The sequence below is a fragment of the Lineus longissimus genome, chromosome 19 (genome assembly GCF_910592395.1).
Source record: "Lineus longissimus chromosome 19, tnLinLong1.2, whole genome shotgun sequence".
In the NCBI taxonomy this organism is placed as follows: Eukaryota; Metazoa; Nemertea; class Pilidiophora; order Heteronemertea; family Lineidae; genus Lineus; species Lineus longissimus.
The window spans coordinates 5,387,225-5,402,634 of NC_088326.1; the positions used below are offsets into that span (position 1 = coordinate 5,387,225).

At 41.3% G+C, this 15,410-nt stretch overlaps 1 protein-coding gene across 2 annotated transcripts; it reads right to left on the reverse strand.

Annotated features, from left to right (window-relative positions):
* Positions 1–411: 411 nt before the first annotated feature.
* LOC135503241 (pyrroline-5-carboxylate reductase 2-like) lies at positions 412–12,751 on the reverse strand. Of its 2 annotated transcripts, XM_064796715.1 has the most exons (7): positions 12,610–12,700; positions 9,805–9,900; positions 7,914–7,978; positions 6,619–6,798; positions 4,400–4,612; positions 2,980–3,072; positions 412–1,632 (listed from the first exon to the last, which is right to left on the reverse strand). In XM_064796715.1, exons 2-7 carry the CDS (start codon positions 9,869–9,871, stop codon positions 1,426–1,428), a joined length of 825 nt encoding a protein of 274 aa, XP_064652785.1. In that variant the 5' UTR covers positions 9,872–9,900; positions 12,610–12,700; the 3' UTR covers positions 412–1,425. The 2 variants fall into 2 exon arrangements, with proteins under 2 accessions (XP_064652785.1, XP_064652784.1); XM_064796714.1 differs by lacking the exon at positions 9,805–9,900 and having other exon boundaries at positions 12,610–12,751.
* Positions 12,752–15,410: the final 2,659 nt, after the last annotated feature.

The window sequence follows — 15,410 nt, forward strand, 5'->3', positions numbered from 1 at the left end:
TGAATGGGTAAATGTATTGTATCTTCCAAAGATCGATGATCGAATTACCTCATTTTACATGTATTCCAATCACCAAAGGTAAAATGATGACGCAAATGCTTGTAATCCTATGATACTACTAAAAGATACCCTACTAAAAAACTTACCCTTGGCTAAGGTACTGGAAGGTATTTGTAGGGTATTGTAGGGTAAATGAGGGAGAAATTTGGCCGGGGGTAAGATCTTGATCTTATCCTCCGACACAACAAGCAGATGAAATAGACATTTTGTAAATTCGTTAGGAGCGATATTGTTTGGTTTGAGTCTATTAAATTAATGCTTTTCATGAATTTTCAGTTGGTTTTCAATAAAGCAAGAGACTACAGTCCCTCAATAACACAACAGATTAATAATAAAACGAGATATTGATGGTATTAGGATTTCCTTTATTGTGCACAACATCAGCATTGTCTATTTTTTAGCCCAACAACATAGAACGAATAAAATACCTTACCATGTTTTGATATTTCCTTATCTTTTATCTTGATATCGTAGATTTGTTCCAGCTAGTCCCAAGCAAGGTGGCAGTCTGTTTTTGTTTTCCAGAGAGCAGCCTCCTAGGTTTTTTTCCTAGTAACTTATCGATCCAATTGTTTCTGAATACAGGAATTCAATTCTGAAAAATCTCAATCTCACTTCGATTCATACAAAGCAAAATATTACTATTTGACATATATGACCTTGGGAAACTAAAAATGTGGGCATTATACCATGTAACCTTATTATATGTACATATGACATGAATTTGGAGATGATCTGGCAATCGTTCAAGACTTGCATCACTTGCGTTCACTGATTTGAGCCCCTGCAGCCCTTGTAGCAAAGTCATAAAGAATCACCTGACTAAAGCAAGGGCCCACGTTATGTTGCCCATGACAGATTGAGCCTAGTCTACCCTGATTTTCCCAAAAAAACGGGGTATGATATATAAGTCTACACCTTAGAGGCCTATAAAGCCATTCATTACTAATTTGAAATTTCTAATTGAAATTTCTAATTGCGCAAATTAGATGTAAATGTGAATTAATTAAATGCATTGATTATTAAGTTTCAACAAAGTTGTATGCATGATGACTGCACTATGGCACTTAATTGTGTATAACTGCATTGCTATAATTCTGACCCATGATTTGATATGAACGGCCGTATTACTCTAATCTGAATATCTATACTTCAAGCACCAATCATCCCCACAACCAAGCTATCAGTTTTACAGAGATTTGACCTGGGTGGCTCATACTGATGTCAATTCTACAAGAATCAGCCCCCATCTCAGGTACCGACCACTCATTGTGATGTGACATCTTTCGCAACGTTATCAGTCGTAATATCCTGAAAATCATATATTGTCCAGTACCACTATTAATGAACAGGAAGAGTTCATGTTCAATTGTTTCCAGCGCCATTCCCGTTGATTTTGCCGAGTTCTGCAGACCGTTTTGTAGCTGCTTCTACTGCATCGATTAGCGCGCCTCTGAAACCATTCTTCTCCAAGCTATGAATGGCAGCGATAGACGTCCCTGCTGGAGAACAGACAGCATCCTTGAGCTCTTCCGGGTGTTTGCCTGTGTCGAGGACCATTTTAGCAGCACCCTGGATTCAAAAGTAAGTAGTTTTAGGACTAACAGAATAATTTTAAGGGCATTAGGCCTACCAAGCTATTGGGTGCCTTGTCACCTTCCAAACTAGAGTTTTTAGTTTCCAAATTCCACAACAAAATTCCACAGAAAATAAAAAGTTAAACAAGAGGCCCAATGGCCTGGAACTCAGCTGAAACACATGGGTACAATCAATAATGGATTAATCTATTATTGGTACAATGTACAAGACATGGAAAGTACCTGGTAGGTCTCTTTCAACCTCAATTTTGTAAGCACATACTGATATTCCAATATCACACATATATACCAAAGTAAAAGGCTCTTGGACAAATAATGACAAAATGTGCCACTTATTAGTGAAATTTAAGAGCTTGAGCCCTATGACCTTGAAGGGAAGGTCAAATCGAAAATCAGGGTGATGTGTAATGGAGGCTTATTAGATACACCAACCATTTAGGCACACTACTTGTAGCTACAGCCAAAGGCTTTAAAATGGCAAATATGATTTCCAAGATGGCTGCTGGCCATATTTAAACAAAATTAATGTAATATGCCAGTGTCAATACAACAAGAGCAGGAAATTCAAATCAAGTTAAAACTAGGTCAACACAGATTTTTGCTCAGTAACGCCGACTGGTAGTATCAATCAAAACTATTCCAATTTTATACAGTATCAAAACCTACTTGCATGCAGACTACCTTAAGTTTATTTCAAGCCTCTTTCTATTGGAATCAAGTGACAACAAATTCTTTGTAATTTATGCCTGTTACAAAAATGGGTGAGAATAATTTAAGTTGAACCGTGCTAAATGTTTTGTCGGGGGTATTTCCTTGGCTGTTCTTTCTCCTCGCCTGATTTGAAGTGCCTGGGTCTTGTGGGTACAAAACGTGCACCATGTTGACGGATGGAAGGACGGACGCCATTCTGAACAGTTATTTTACCAGCTCAGTGTATCGTACGCGCCGGTCACCGATCCAAAGGTTGACCGCGCTCAACGTTGCTTAACTTCCACTCTGGGGCCAACGCGCCAACCACTGGGCCATAAAGGGATTCCCTTATGGCCGGCGGGTTAAGCCGTGCCATATACCTGGGGGTACTATACATCATTCCCCCCTTCGGAGCTAAAAACGGAAGGAATCATCAGGTTTCCCCTATGTTTAATCTTATTCTAAAACAATCATACAGCGAATGCATGTCTTTATCATGTTTATCCTGTTACAGCAAATAATATGCGTCTCACAAATTGTAACCAAAAATTAAAATTCGAGAGGATGTTATTTTTGTGCAAACTTGACAGCCTGAATGTGTCTCTTTCAGATGTGCTCAACTTTTACTTACCATGGCAGTTTGAGCTGCAAGTTTGAGAGATATATCTCGAGGAAGACCCATTTTCACCCCTCCATCAGCAAGGGCTTGAATTGCAACAAATATCTGAAAATAATTTCACTCGATCATATGAAATGTTCTCCCCAAATTTGTCGGAAACAAAATTAAAGACGGCCGTCATGACGGTCACATTGATTATTGGATCACACCGACTTTCCCAAGGAACCCTGCTCTAAAGCCTGCATCACACTAGCCGTCAACTTTGGCGACAAGAAGCGTTCGGCTGACGCCTCTCGACGCCAAAGTTGTCGGCCAGTGGATCCCAGTCAGAGCACACCTGCCCAGAATTGGCGTCCAGTAGCGTCTTTTCCGCCACTTTAGGCTGCCATTTTGAAATCATGTGACATCAAGACACAAGCTGATTGGCCATAGCCTTGCCGCCGACGCCAAGTCAGGCGAAAATCCACAGCACACCTGGCTTCTTCTTGCGTTCAAGCGCGGCGACACGCGTCAAAAATCAAACATGTTAGATATTTGGCGTTTAGTTGCGGCAAGTGGCGTCAAGTCGCTTTCGCCTACGCAGTTCGTAGCAAACTAGGGATTTTTCAGGCGTTAAGGACTCTTGCGGCAAAAATGCCTGTGAACGCCGAAGTTGGCGGCTAGTGTGCTGCAGGCTTAATGACTCCTACCACACACAAAAAATTGAAGGAAACCAAATTGATTTGAAGACAACTGACATGGTGGCCATATTGAATATCAGATCACGGCAATTCCGGAAAGGACCCCGTCACTCCCAGTAAGTCGCCCAAAATGGCACTGCTCTTAAGCAAGGCTTTTGTCTGACAATTGAAGGAAAGTGGAAAGACAAGGATACGGACACATGCCAAGACATAGTGCAAGATTTTTGTTGGTAGCATAAAAATAGTCCTGGTCACCACCACATGACGACTGTGACAAAGTGACACAGGTGGAGGAGTGAATAGGCTGAAAAAAGGTATCGTCTACATTTTGACATTTGTGACCCGTTCTAGCAAAACCAGACGCATGTCGCACATAAGATGAGCGTAGATGACACCAGGAGATAATAGAAGAAATTGATGTCGTCAGATTTCACAAAAGGCAGACAATAGTGAAATGAACAAACAGTCCGTTTCAAACTGCCAAGCTCAGAGCGACATGCAATGGTTTTGCTGGAACGGGTCACATTTGTGCCGGTTTTTTCTCTGCCCATATATTGTTTCGATCAAGGTCAAAAGAGGTAGCTTTGCTGCCGATGACAGATTTTTATACAATTTGAGACAATTCTCTTTCGAGGGATCAGTTTTAATTTTGAAATGAACTGTTATTGAGCTCATCTACAAAGTGATCATCCTCAATCAAACTGCCAAATGTAAAAGAGAAATGTACTTCACAGCCTTATTCCCATACTCACATAAGACGGCCCACTTCCACTGAGACCAGTAACCGTATCCAATAAGTACTCGGGACTTTCCATGCAGAGTCCAACACTGGAGAACAACTCTGCAACCATTGCTGCATCTCCTTCTATCACATGGCTCCCACGTGAATATACACTAGCACCAGCCTTCACCAGACTTGGAGTATTTGGCATAACACGAATGACCCTGCTTTTTTTCGGTAAAATCTGGAAAAAAATTAACACAAAAAATATTTACTGCTGTAAAAAGATTACCTTACAAGAATTGATTACCAATACCTTAGAAAATACCGTTCACTGAACGCTTAAGGGGTCATTTTTGCTTGGGCCAAGTTACAAACTTATTTGCCCTTCAGTGAAGGGTAGAGTAGTGTTTTTTTCTAGAGGACCTTCTTTTCAGTAGGGTTTACTTTCCAAAAAATATGCAGAGAGATTGTCACTTGTGATTTGGACTGTACCACCTTATCCATGAATGGAAACTCCAAAGCAGAAGTCACAAATCACTACCAGATAGAGACATGTCCTTTGCCGTGTTGCGAGACTTTTGGTGAAGTCATCCATTAATGGGTAACTTATGCAATATCTACCGTTCATATTGCACGGCACTGTCCATTTGTTGTTCACTGACAATCCTGCCCTGGTTGAATGAAATCGATATGTAAATTGGATGGCTTGTTACCTAATAACTATTGGACCGTTACATGCAGGTATTTTTGTAACAAAATTCTCAACGCCCCTATTTTCCGTCCAAAGGTGTGTTCCCATATTATTGTTTAAAATGAAATGGCCAGGGCCATTGTGCTCACCTCATGTGGAGGAAAGATGGATAAAGAGCATGGTATTGTGTCATGTAGTGTTAGGTTTGATGTAGGTCCAAGCAATTACAATTTCCCCAAAATGGCCAATTTACAGTACATTCGACCTCTGTGACCTTGAAAAGTAGGTCAAATCAAAGAAGACCCGGGTGACACATTGAATGGTTGTTAGAATTAGATGTACCTATGATATAAAATTGGTGCCAATCGGGCAAGTCATTACTAGGAATAATGGCATTTTGAAGAATTTAGGATTTGGCCCCCACCCTGGAGGCCAAACGGCAAATCAGATCGCACCAAACTTCGGTACCTGAGATCACCTGACCAAGGGGTACATGTGTACTTAATTTGTGATCAATAGTCATTGCAGTTAAGAAACGTGCCATAGTTACGGCCTGACGGCGAATTTACGCCATTTGACCTCTGTGACCTTGACAAGAAGGTCAAATTAAAAACCTGTGTGACATATACTGTATGGTGGTTAGATGTACCCATGATATCAAATTGGTGGCAATCGGGCAAGAAGTTAAGGAATAATCACATTTTTAAGGTTTTTGGATTTTGCCCCCTGGTGGTCAAGTGGTGAACCATATTGGACCAAACTTCGGTCCCTGCGATCACCTGACTAAGGGGTAAATGTGTACCAAATTTGGTATCAATAGTCATTGCAGTTTAGAAACGTGCCATCGTTACATCCTAACGGCCAATTTACACCATTTGACCTCTGTGACCTTGAAAAGGAGGTCAAATTAAAAACCCGGAGGATATATGATGCACCTTTGCTAGAAGTACCTACCATATTTTTTTCAAAATTTCCCGACTACTATTAAGGGAGATATTGCATATTTTCACTTTTAACGTTTGGCCCCCTGGTGGCCAAACCATGAAACGAATCGGACCGAAACTTGGTCTCCAAGGTGTCATTACATAAGGGTACATGTGTACCAAGTTTCAACTCAATAGCTCTAACAGTTACGAAACGTGCCCTGCTAACGGACGACGGACGACGACGGACGACGACGACGACGACGACGGACGACGGACGCCACGGTATGGGATAAGCTCACCTCTGCTAAGAGGTGAGCTAAAAAGTTATTAAGATTTTAAAAAGGAAAAGTATTTTTACCACCCTGTACTCTGAAAGGAACGTGGATCATAGAACGGATGTCCAGCGCAATTGTGACCCGCCACGCCATGACAGAACAAGTCGCATGTCGCTCCGGGCTTGACAGGTTGAGACGGACTGGTTGTTCATTTCACTGCTGTCTGCCTTTTGTGACATCTAAGTACATCAGTTTCTTCTATTATGACCTGGTGTCATTTTAGACTGATATTCGGTGGGACATGCGACTCATTTTGTCGTGGTAGGTTGCCCATGCAACGTTCTCAATCACTCACTTTTTCCATGGTTTCTATAGTGACTCCTGCTGCTATAGACATGAACAGATGTCTTTCAGTAACAAAAGGAGCGATCTCTTTTAAAACGGGTACAACCACATTAGGTTTCACAGCAATACATATCAGGTCACTCTTCTCAACGACTTCACGGTTCTTCTTTGTTGTCTTGATTCCATTCTCCTGAAGAAAAAGAAACTAACTATTATTTGTTGCTACTTATTACCATTATTCATCACAACCTTGCTTACAATCATGGATATTTGTCCTGTTGTACTTAAAGAGTGAGTAGAAAGCCTTTAAAATTGTACGAAATACAGTTTACCCATGAGACATTAACTCGATATATCACAACTGACCAAATTTCTTGCCGAAATATTGCCACATGACATATATCAGAGATTTAAATCGGCCGTTCAAGGGGCAAAAATCTTGGCGCCAAAAAGAGACATTAGCCATGTTTTGGAAAATGACGTCATACCATGTAAAATCCAAGAAGAACGTCCTCGTGTCGCCAACAGGTCGGATACTTGCAAAATTTAAGCACCTCGGCGCAAAAGAGGTCGTTATGACATAACATAAAATTTTGTGATGTCATTCGATGTAAATGGCGGCCTCCATTGACAAGTTTTTTGGCAGCAATGGCCAGCCAAACATAAATGGGCCCACAGAAGTCATATACGACCTGATATCCGCTCAGAAGTTCCTGGGTCGTTTTAAATGCTCGCTGTGACTACAGTGATGAAAAGCAGTGTGGCTCTAATCTACTTACTCTTTAACGAATTGATACCGAAATGGAGGTGTTGGTTACTTCACCAAAACCGCGAGGCGCAGCCGAGGTTTTGGCCAACATTTTAGTTCAACCCAAGCGGTTTTAATGACACAATTAATACCGACAGTGAGGTATCAATTTCTATTCTAAAACATCTCAAATTAGATTATGCATAATGCGATTTTAAGTGCTTTTTGACTGCTTCCATATTTTGCACCAACCCAAGCGGTTATGGTTGCCTAAACATAACCGCTGAATTCAACACGAGGCCCCGTGGGCGCATAGTGCATCAATACACTGTAAACTGTGGTTCATTATAAATCTATCTATGTTTTTAAAATGTAGAGCCACCGGCATTTGAAGATCAAACGCCATGCCAGCCCTACAGATAACACTTGTCGAATAATAGGAGGCATGCCACTGTTATTGCCAGTCGACTGCCCTGGTTTTTTTGGTGGAAGTAGTGGTTGTCTTAGCCTAAAAACCACCGCCACTGCATGATGAATGGGCTTTTTCACTGACTTACCGCAATTTTGTTGAGTGTTCCATCAAAAACATCACTGGCAATAATATTCTCTGGTCTAATGAGGCCTGAAAAATAAGAAAATCAATTGATCATCTAAGCATTGCCTAGCTACAATGTAAGACACAGGGTCTGGCCCAAGGTTGGCATAGACCTAGCAAAACCTGGGATGCCCTTGCTCCACCCCTGCCAGTGCACTGCCAAGACCTGGACCATGACCGGCTACACTGTCACGGCCAGCCAGGCCTGAATCAAGGTAACTGGTCCAGCCTTGTTTTAGATTATAACAATGGTAATGGATAAACTGAAGGGTGGTACCAGCACTGGCCCAGGGTTGAGCCAATTGCCTAGGACTTGGCTTAAGTGACCACCTACACAATGGTTGCAATAAACACAACATCACTTTGATGCTCAAAATTATTTACGATTATAATCAAAACAGATGAGTTTCATAAATACCATATTTTTCAGAAGAAGGGCAATGCAAGAGACTGAAATTGCAGTCATGTCACCGAAAACAAACCGGTGTTGGGCACCCTGTCCCTGGTTTTTGTGATTTCTCATTTTTAGGTGCCCAGTAAATTTCAGTGAGTGCCTGAATTGATGACTTACGAATTGAAGCAGCTGTTGCTATAATAGCAAGCCTTTGAGAAGTTTGTGATCGGAGCAGATCTTATTTGAGTAACCATGTGAATATTATTTTTGCATTGAAAACGAGAAGCGGGAAAAAGAAAGCTCAGCGAAAAAGAAGGTGCAGATTTTTTTTCTTTCAACTTTTGGGTTTTTGGTGTGCGGGATTCCATTGTCCAAAAATAAAAAATTAAATGTCCTGGGGACATTGTGCTCGCCTGGGAATGATTAAGTGGTATGGAGGTTAAATCGACTTTTCAATATGACAAAACGTGGCACTGTCAATGACACCTTTAGAGGTTGAACTCTGTGAACTTGGTAACTAGGTTAAAATAAGGTCACAATTGACCTGAATTGAGTCAACTAGTACAGATGCCCAATAGGTATCTACACATAAAATTGAAAGAATCTGTGACAAATAGTAGTGAAAAGTACCACCTTCAAGGAAATTTTAGAGTTTGGCCTTTCTGACGATGAACACCAGGTCAAGGTCAAAATGTTATAAGCACTATGTTAAAATTAATCTTATCAATCAATGATGCACATTTGAAGATCACACAGTGAAGGTTTCTTGATATATGACGACCGACAATGAGTTTTATGACCTGACCTACATGCACCTACATGCACTTACGCCTGAAATGTAGGTCATATTGACCTGAGTTTTAGTTGTTATGTACAGATACCTGATAGGTGTCCACATATCAAATGTTAAGAGTCTAGGACAATTAATGACGAAACGTGCCACCTGTGCTGAAATTTTAGAGTGTGATCTCTCTGACCTTCAAAAGTAGGTCAAATCAATAACCCGTACATAATGTCATGTAGTCTCATCTGAAGTACCGTATTGACAGTAAAAATGTCATGAATCTAGCTATCGGCATTCATTAGATATTGACGAAATAAGGTTTTTAAAGATGGCCGCCTGGAGCCCAAAAAGCTGGTGATTTTTTGTGTGTAAAGTCATGTTATCATAAGACATCCACACACCATGGTTTCAACTTTCTAGACTCAATAGTGAGCAAACGTGCCACCATTGTTGACGGACGACAGACGGACAGACGATGGACAACAGACAAAACGTGATGACATAAGCTCACCCAGGTGAGCTAAAAAGGTGTAGCCTAAGAAACTAACAAGGGCAAGTTTTCCAGCCTGATGAGAGAGTATCCTAATGCGAAAAGAAAAGGCAAAAGCAGATAAAACAAAGACAAACAAATAAGGTGTGCATAACATGCAAATGACTGCACCAAGAATGACCTACCAGCCCTGAAAATGGCTTTACTCAGCACCTGGCCAATTCGGCCAGCTCCAATAAATCCAGCTCGCATCGTTCACTGATTTTGATAGAATGTTCAAACTGAAAATTTATATGGAATGGAATTATGCTTAAATTACATCGAATAGAGATATTTGGAAGATATTTTTACATGAAATAATGTGTAATTCTTTTAATAGAACTTTTTTTAAATGAAATGCGCCAGGGACATTGTGCTGACATGGAGCAACAAAAGACAGGAAAGAATGGATGAAAGTTCCTATCTATCTATAGTATTTACCATAGTCTACGCCTTACATTACAGAGCTGTCTAGGTAGGACAAATGTGCACTTCACCAGTGAAATTCTGAGTTCGACCATATAATGATTCAACAAATAATGACAAAATGTCCTCTTCGCAGGAGAACTTTTAGAGTCCGATATTAGTGACCTAGTAAAGTAGGTAAAGGTCAAAATGTTCTGAGCACTACATTTGCAGCAATTTGTCCGTCCTCCGGATTGGACCGCCTCGAAGCCTGGAATCAATCTGGACTTTAATTTGTATTGATTGGGTTTAGGGGACCACATGACCCATCACTCTCGTCCCCAAGTTGACCCTCAAACATTAGACTACCTCATCACTTATGCATTTATCTTACACTAGGAACAAGATCACACTGGCAAGATCTTGCCAGAACTGTTGAAGAGATCCAGTCGTGGCACTATTCTTTATTTGTGACCTGCTCTACCAAAACTAGGCGCTTGTCGCATCTGAACTCGACAGGTTGATACGGACTTGTTGTTCATTTCCCTATTGTAGACCTTTTGTGAAATCTATTACAAACTGATTTGGTCACATTTCACAAAAGGTCTACAATAGGGAAATGAACAACAAGTCCGTATCAACCTGTCAAGTTCAGATGCGACAAGCGCCTAGTTTTGGTAGAGCGGGTCACATTTGGACTAGCTGAACGTGGTTAAAAATAACTAAATTGGTGATTCATTACCAGCAATTCCCAACCTTTTAGCTGCGCATGCGCCAAACTCCGTTCCAGAGCCAAGCATACGTTTTCTATAGCAGATCGAGGTGAGAGACATCTCACGGCTTTCTGTGTAACTAAAGCCTAGTTGCCGATAGCGTATGTGATTCTATGACTATCAAGGCATTTGCAGGCCAAATTTTGAGTTGATTGGTGAAAATTTTTCCATGTCCACCTATGGGTTGAAAATACCACGTGAATTGCAATTTTTCCTAATGTAAATTCTAAGAAAACATGAAAATTGGCCGACTTCTGTGGCCTTTTTGAATCACATAGAGTTTGCAAATTTAGTTTGCCGATAGCTCCTGCAGAAGGCAGCATCATACTGAGTATACTGAAACACAGGCCATTGGGAAAATTGAAAATTTTTCCATGTCCACAGGGGGGTCCAAATTGGCGTCCCAAGTGGATTTGAGGAGAGAATATATGTCCAAACATCAACATACATGAAAAGCTGGACCTCAAGTGATCTTTGAAGATATGAGAATGACTGCCCTTTGATAACTTCTTGCTTTATTTGTCCACTTTATGGCCTAAGATCCCTAGCTTTGGATGGTTCAATTAAGGACACTAGGGCTGGGAAGGGTCATGTCAGGGGGGGGGGGGTAGGCGGGTGACCAAGCCCGAAATATTATATTGCATCCTTCTCTTCAACATATTTGCCAAAGCTTTTGCTGTTGCATGGATTCCTCAGATGTTTGGGCTCTCTCAGCTCTGTCATTTGGTAACCTCTGTCTGGGTGTTGGCTAGGTAGATAGGATGGGGGGGGGGGGGGTTCCTGACAGTGTTGACAAGGAGAAACTCGGAAAACCGTGATTCTAGACAAAACCCTGTTCTTTTGATGAGCTGGAACACATTCAAAATTGTGAACCCACAACTTGAAGGCATAAAACTGACAAAAGGCATTGATTTCTTGTACTAAAAATATATTTTATTATTCGATGAACGCTCTGATTGGCTAAATTGGGTCACGTGTCAAACTCGATCGTAGCGCCTGCATTTAGCAGCGGCATAATAAAGTTGGGGATTGCTGGTAATGTACTTCTTATGCAGCTCATTGGCTACATTATCCACTACCTAAGGGGAACTCAAGACTGCTAACATTTATAAATGGAAGCTTATTCCCGCCTAAGGTTTTAACCGGGCCGTTCAAATCTCCCCATTTTTATAAGCATTTCGCTATAGGTTTCCTCTAACCAACCAAACAAAAGACTGGCACTGGGCGCTACCCTACCTCTGAACATAGCCCCACATCTTAGCACAAAGTAAGTGTCATGTTGATATCAACACCCAAGAACAGTCAACACCAAGTGAAGTGCATGCCTGCCTTGTGCATGTGCGAATCCACACATTGAAATATTTTGATCACGGTACGTAAATTAAGTACCGAGCCTACTTTGAGCCAACCACTCAACACAAAAGACAGGTAAAGAGCCTTGCCTAAGGCTAGTAAGCCTAGTAAGGGCCCACACATTTGAGCAAAAAGTGAAGTGCAACCAACTCATCAGGATCAGGTCTTTGCTATACTCCAGTAGGCCTACTCCTAGAGTCCTACCTCCTATACAAAATATCGAGAAGGGGACTATATCGAAAATCATCGGTTACGTCAGGATGAACTAACTGCGTCTATCATCATTTGTAAGATGTGAGCGTTACAGCTACATGTAAACATTGTATACCGGTATGTACACGCGACTGTGAGTGTCCCCGCCGGTTGTCTTCTCAAAGTTCAAACACAAACAAGTCAGCTCAATATTTTCTGAATGCCTACCACACGATATAATTCCCTCGCATATAGCTGTGGCCATCTGACCTGCACCGATAAACCCCACTTTCTTGTCCTGTAAAGCCATCAAATCGACAAAAACACTCTTTTTATCAGCAGAAATGCACACGTGTGGATTCCACGAGTAAACAGCTGGTAGTTGTTATCGTCGTTACGGACTTCCAGTTGATAAACTTGCTAAGAAGTTTTCACGGTTAGCCGTTGATGTCTTTTCACTTGACGCTACATCTATGAGCAGACAGGATAACTAAAAGACGTCTGCTCGGTGCTATTGCATCACCCTCTCTCACTTGCACTGTGTTGATGATTACAAGGAAGTGTTCATGTTGATTCTATGTGGGTTTCTGGACAGAAATGGTGTCAGGTGTCAAACGTCCCGCTCAGTCGGATTGAATCATAGGAGACAATGGCTTAAAAAAAAGCGGGAAAAACGTCTTATACCTATCTTATCGTACTGTAAAATGGCCAGGGGCCGTTGCTAACGGCATTCGAACATTAATATTTTGCACCACATATTATTCCTGTCATTAGGTAGCTGGGTAAATTAGTAGTCACACGAGAAACCTGAATATAGACTGAAAGAGGAAATGACTGTCATATTTCAATGCACTAAGTCAAATGCACCTCACGGTCACCTCTGTAAGCAGAATGTCCTCCCTGTTAGGATACTGCTTAAAACGCTTTATAGTCCCGAATGGGTCGTTTCCATTCAATTTGACATTTGTAATTAGTATTAGTCAGTCCCGATTCTGTACAAAAAGAAAAACATTATTTCGTTACCATGGCTACTAAAATGGGAAATCCCGTTTGGTCACGGAGATAACTAACGATCATTAGATCCAACAAGTATTTCGTACCCTAGAGCCCAATCGATGCGGACAAAACATTTACGAACGAATTTGTCTGAGAAGATTTTTGTCATCCATGCTTTATGAGCTTTTGGAGGGAAATTTCTGTCAACACTACATCACCCCGCAGAACCAAAATCCTGAACTCTGGGCAATTCATGCAAAGTCCAGGTTTTGAGTCATCTGGTATTCCTGAGTTCCGAGTCCCTCGGTATATTCCTTTCAAAAATGGCTCTCTCATTGCATACCTAAATATAGTAGTACCGTATTTGACTGATGCGTACATGTACATTCGGATCTAGAGATACTTGACCTGCTATAATGTACTGATTTCAAGTACCTTATCTCTGCTATTAGACGGCGTGACGAAGCAAAAGATCAATAAGCAAGCAAGAAAAACAAAAGCTTTTCCCTTATTGTAGCCCATCAGATACAACCTTTTATATGAAACTGCAACTATCGTGTTCCCAAGATTCCAAGATTTGAATGCACAAGTTGAATTTGAACTTTTTCGCGTCTTTGAAGAAAGGGAGCGCTTTTTCCCTGGACTACCAATTGTGGGACACGGAATTCAGGAATACGAGATGACTTAAAGGGGGACTATAGGCAGGAGCAGAGGAGCTAATTTGGCCATCTTCAGGTTGCTAATATACACAGTAAGGGTGTCTATTAACTCCGGGCATCACGTGCCAAATCCAGGATTCGAGTCATCTCGTATTCCTGAATTCCGAGTCCCTCGATCATGCGTCTTGGAAAGCAGCGCTATCTTCCCTCAAAGATGCAATAATGTTCTAGGCCTAGTGATCACTTGCCGTCCATTCGGATCTGGGGTTCTCGGCGGTACGCCACGGGAGAGCGTTTTTGCAATTAAGGAATTCATCGAGGGACTCAGATTTCAGGACTGCGTGATTACTTGGAACCTGGCCTTACCGATCAGGATTTTGATTCTCGGGGTGGCATTTGTGCCACTCTATACTTGACTTTGTAGATTTTTTCAAGTGGGTCTGTCAGAGTGCTGCTCAGACTCTGCTTTTTTATGCTGATGTGCCGGAAAAAAATGTGTTACTTGGACATGGACTCATTTTGAAGACATTATACATGTATGCTGCATAAGTGCTCCTCATCCCCAGTGCACATCTGTGGCAGAGTGCTGTGTATGTAGCTGAGCATTTTACATTTATACATGTATTTTTGTTTGAACTGACTGAAAAATTGTAAAATCGAAATAGTAATTCTTAACGGTTTTAATTTGGTTTTTCATCACTATTGATGTTTGGTTTTACTACCAGTTCACAGTTGGTGCAATTGGGACTACATGTATGACAATAGATTTTGTTACTAATACAATGTGAGAGTGTAGGACTACTACTGTCACAGCTCTGTATCGCCACACTCAACCCATATCTGTATAAGCATTCTGCTGGTTTTCAGTATTGCCCACTCAGTATTCCCAACAAGCTAAATTTCTTCGTTGGCGCATGCAAAAAATTATCTATATCATATTCTATAATTATCCTTACATCATTTAACATATTCTATGCAAGTCATTTGTACGCCTTACCAATGATCATTGTGAAATAGAAAAACTAACATGTGTTCACAATGCAATGAAACTTCATGTACCTCAACAGCAGAGGCAATTTTTCAGTGTAATGCCCAAGGAATATTTGCGTACTGCACAGAGAACAGGTGCTGGATTTAGCACATTGCAGCAGTGCTGGAAATGCTGCACCAAGGAGTGCTGCGCCGAGGAGTATGCAACACCTCCCTATCAGTTGGAGAGCGCCAATACAGCACACTCGAAATCCCATTCACGGCAAGTTGGCCTAAATCTTTGGCCCAGCCTGGGCGGGATTTGCGTGGAGACAAACCTTTTTCTTAGCAAGTCATCAGGAATAGAAACAAATGTTTGGAAACGGCTCAAAAATATTATTTGCC

What these genes read in the sequence shown, in the direction of transcription:
- LOC135503241 (XM_064796714.1), bottom strand. Translation starts at nt 12,691, where the DNA reads ATGGCTTTACAGGACAAGAAAGTGGGGTTTATCGGTGCAGGTCAGATG. An exon ending in CGAGGGAATTATATCGTGTG is followed by an intron (nt 7,979 to 12,609) that starts GTAGGCATTCAG and finishes CTTATTTTTCAG; the next exon opens with GCCTCATTAGACCAGAGAAT. An exon ending in TTGCAGCTCAAACTGCCATG is followed by an intron (nt 1,633 to 2,979) that starts GTAAGTAAAAGT and finishes TTTTGAATCCAG; the next exon opens with GGTGCTGCTAAAATGGTCCT.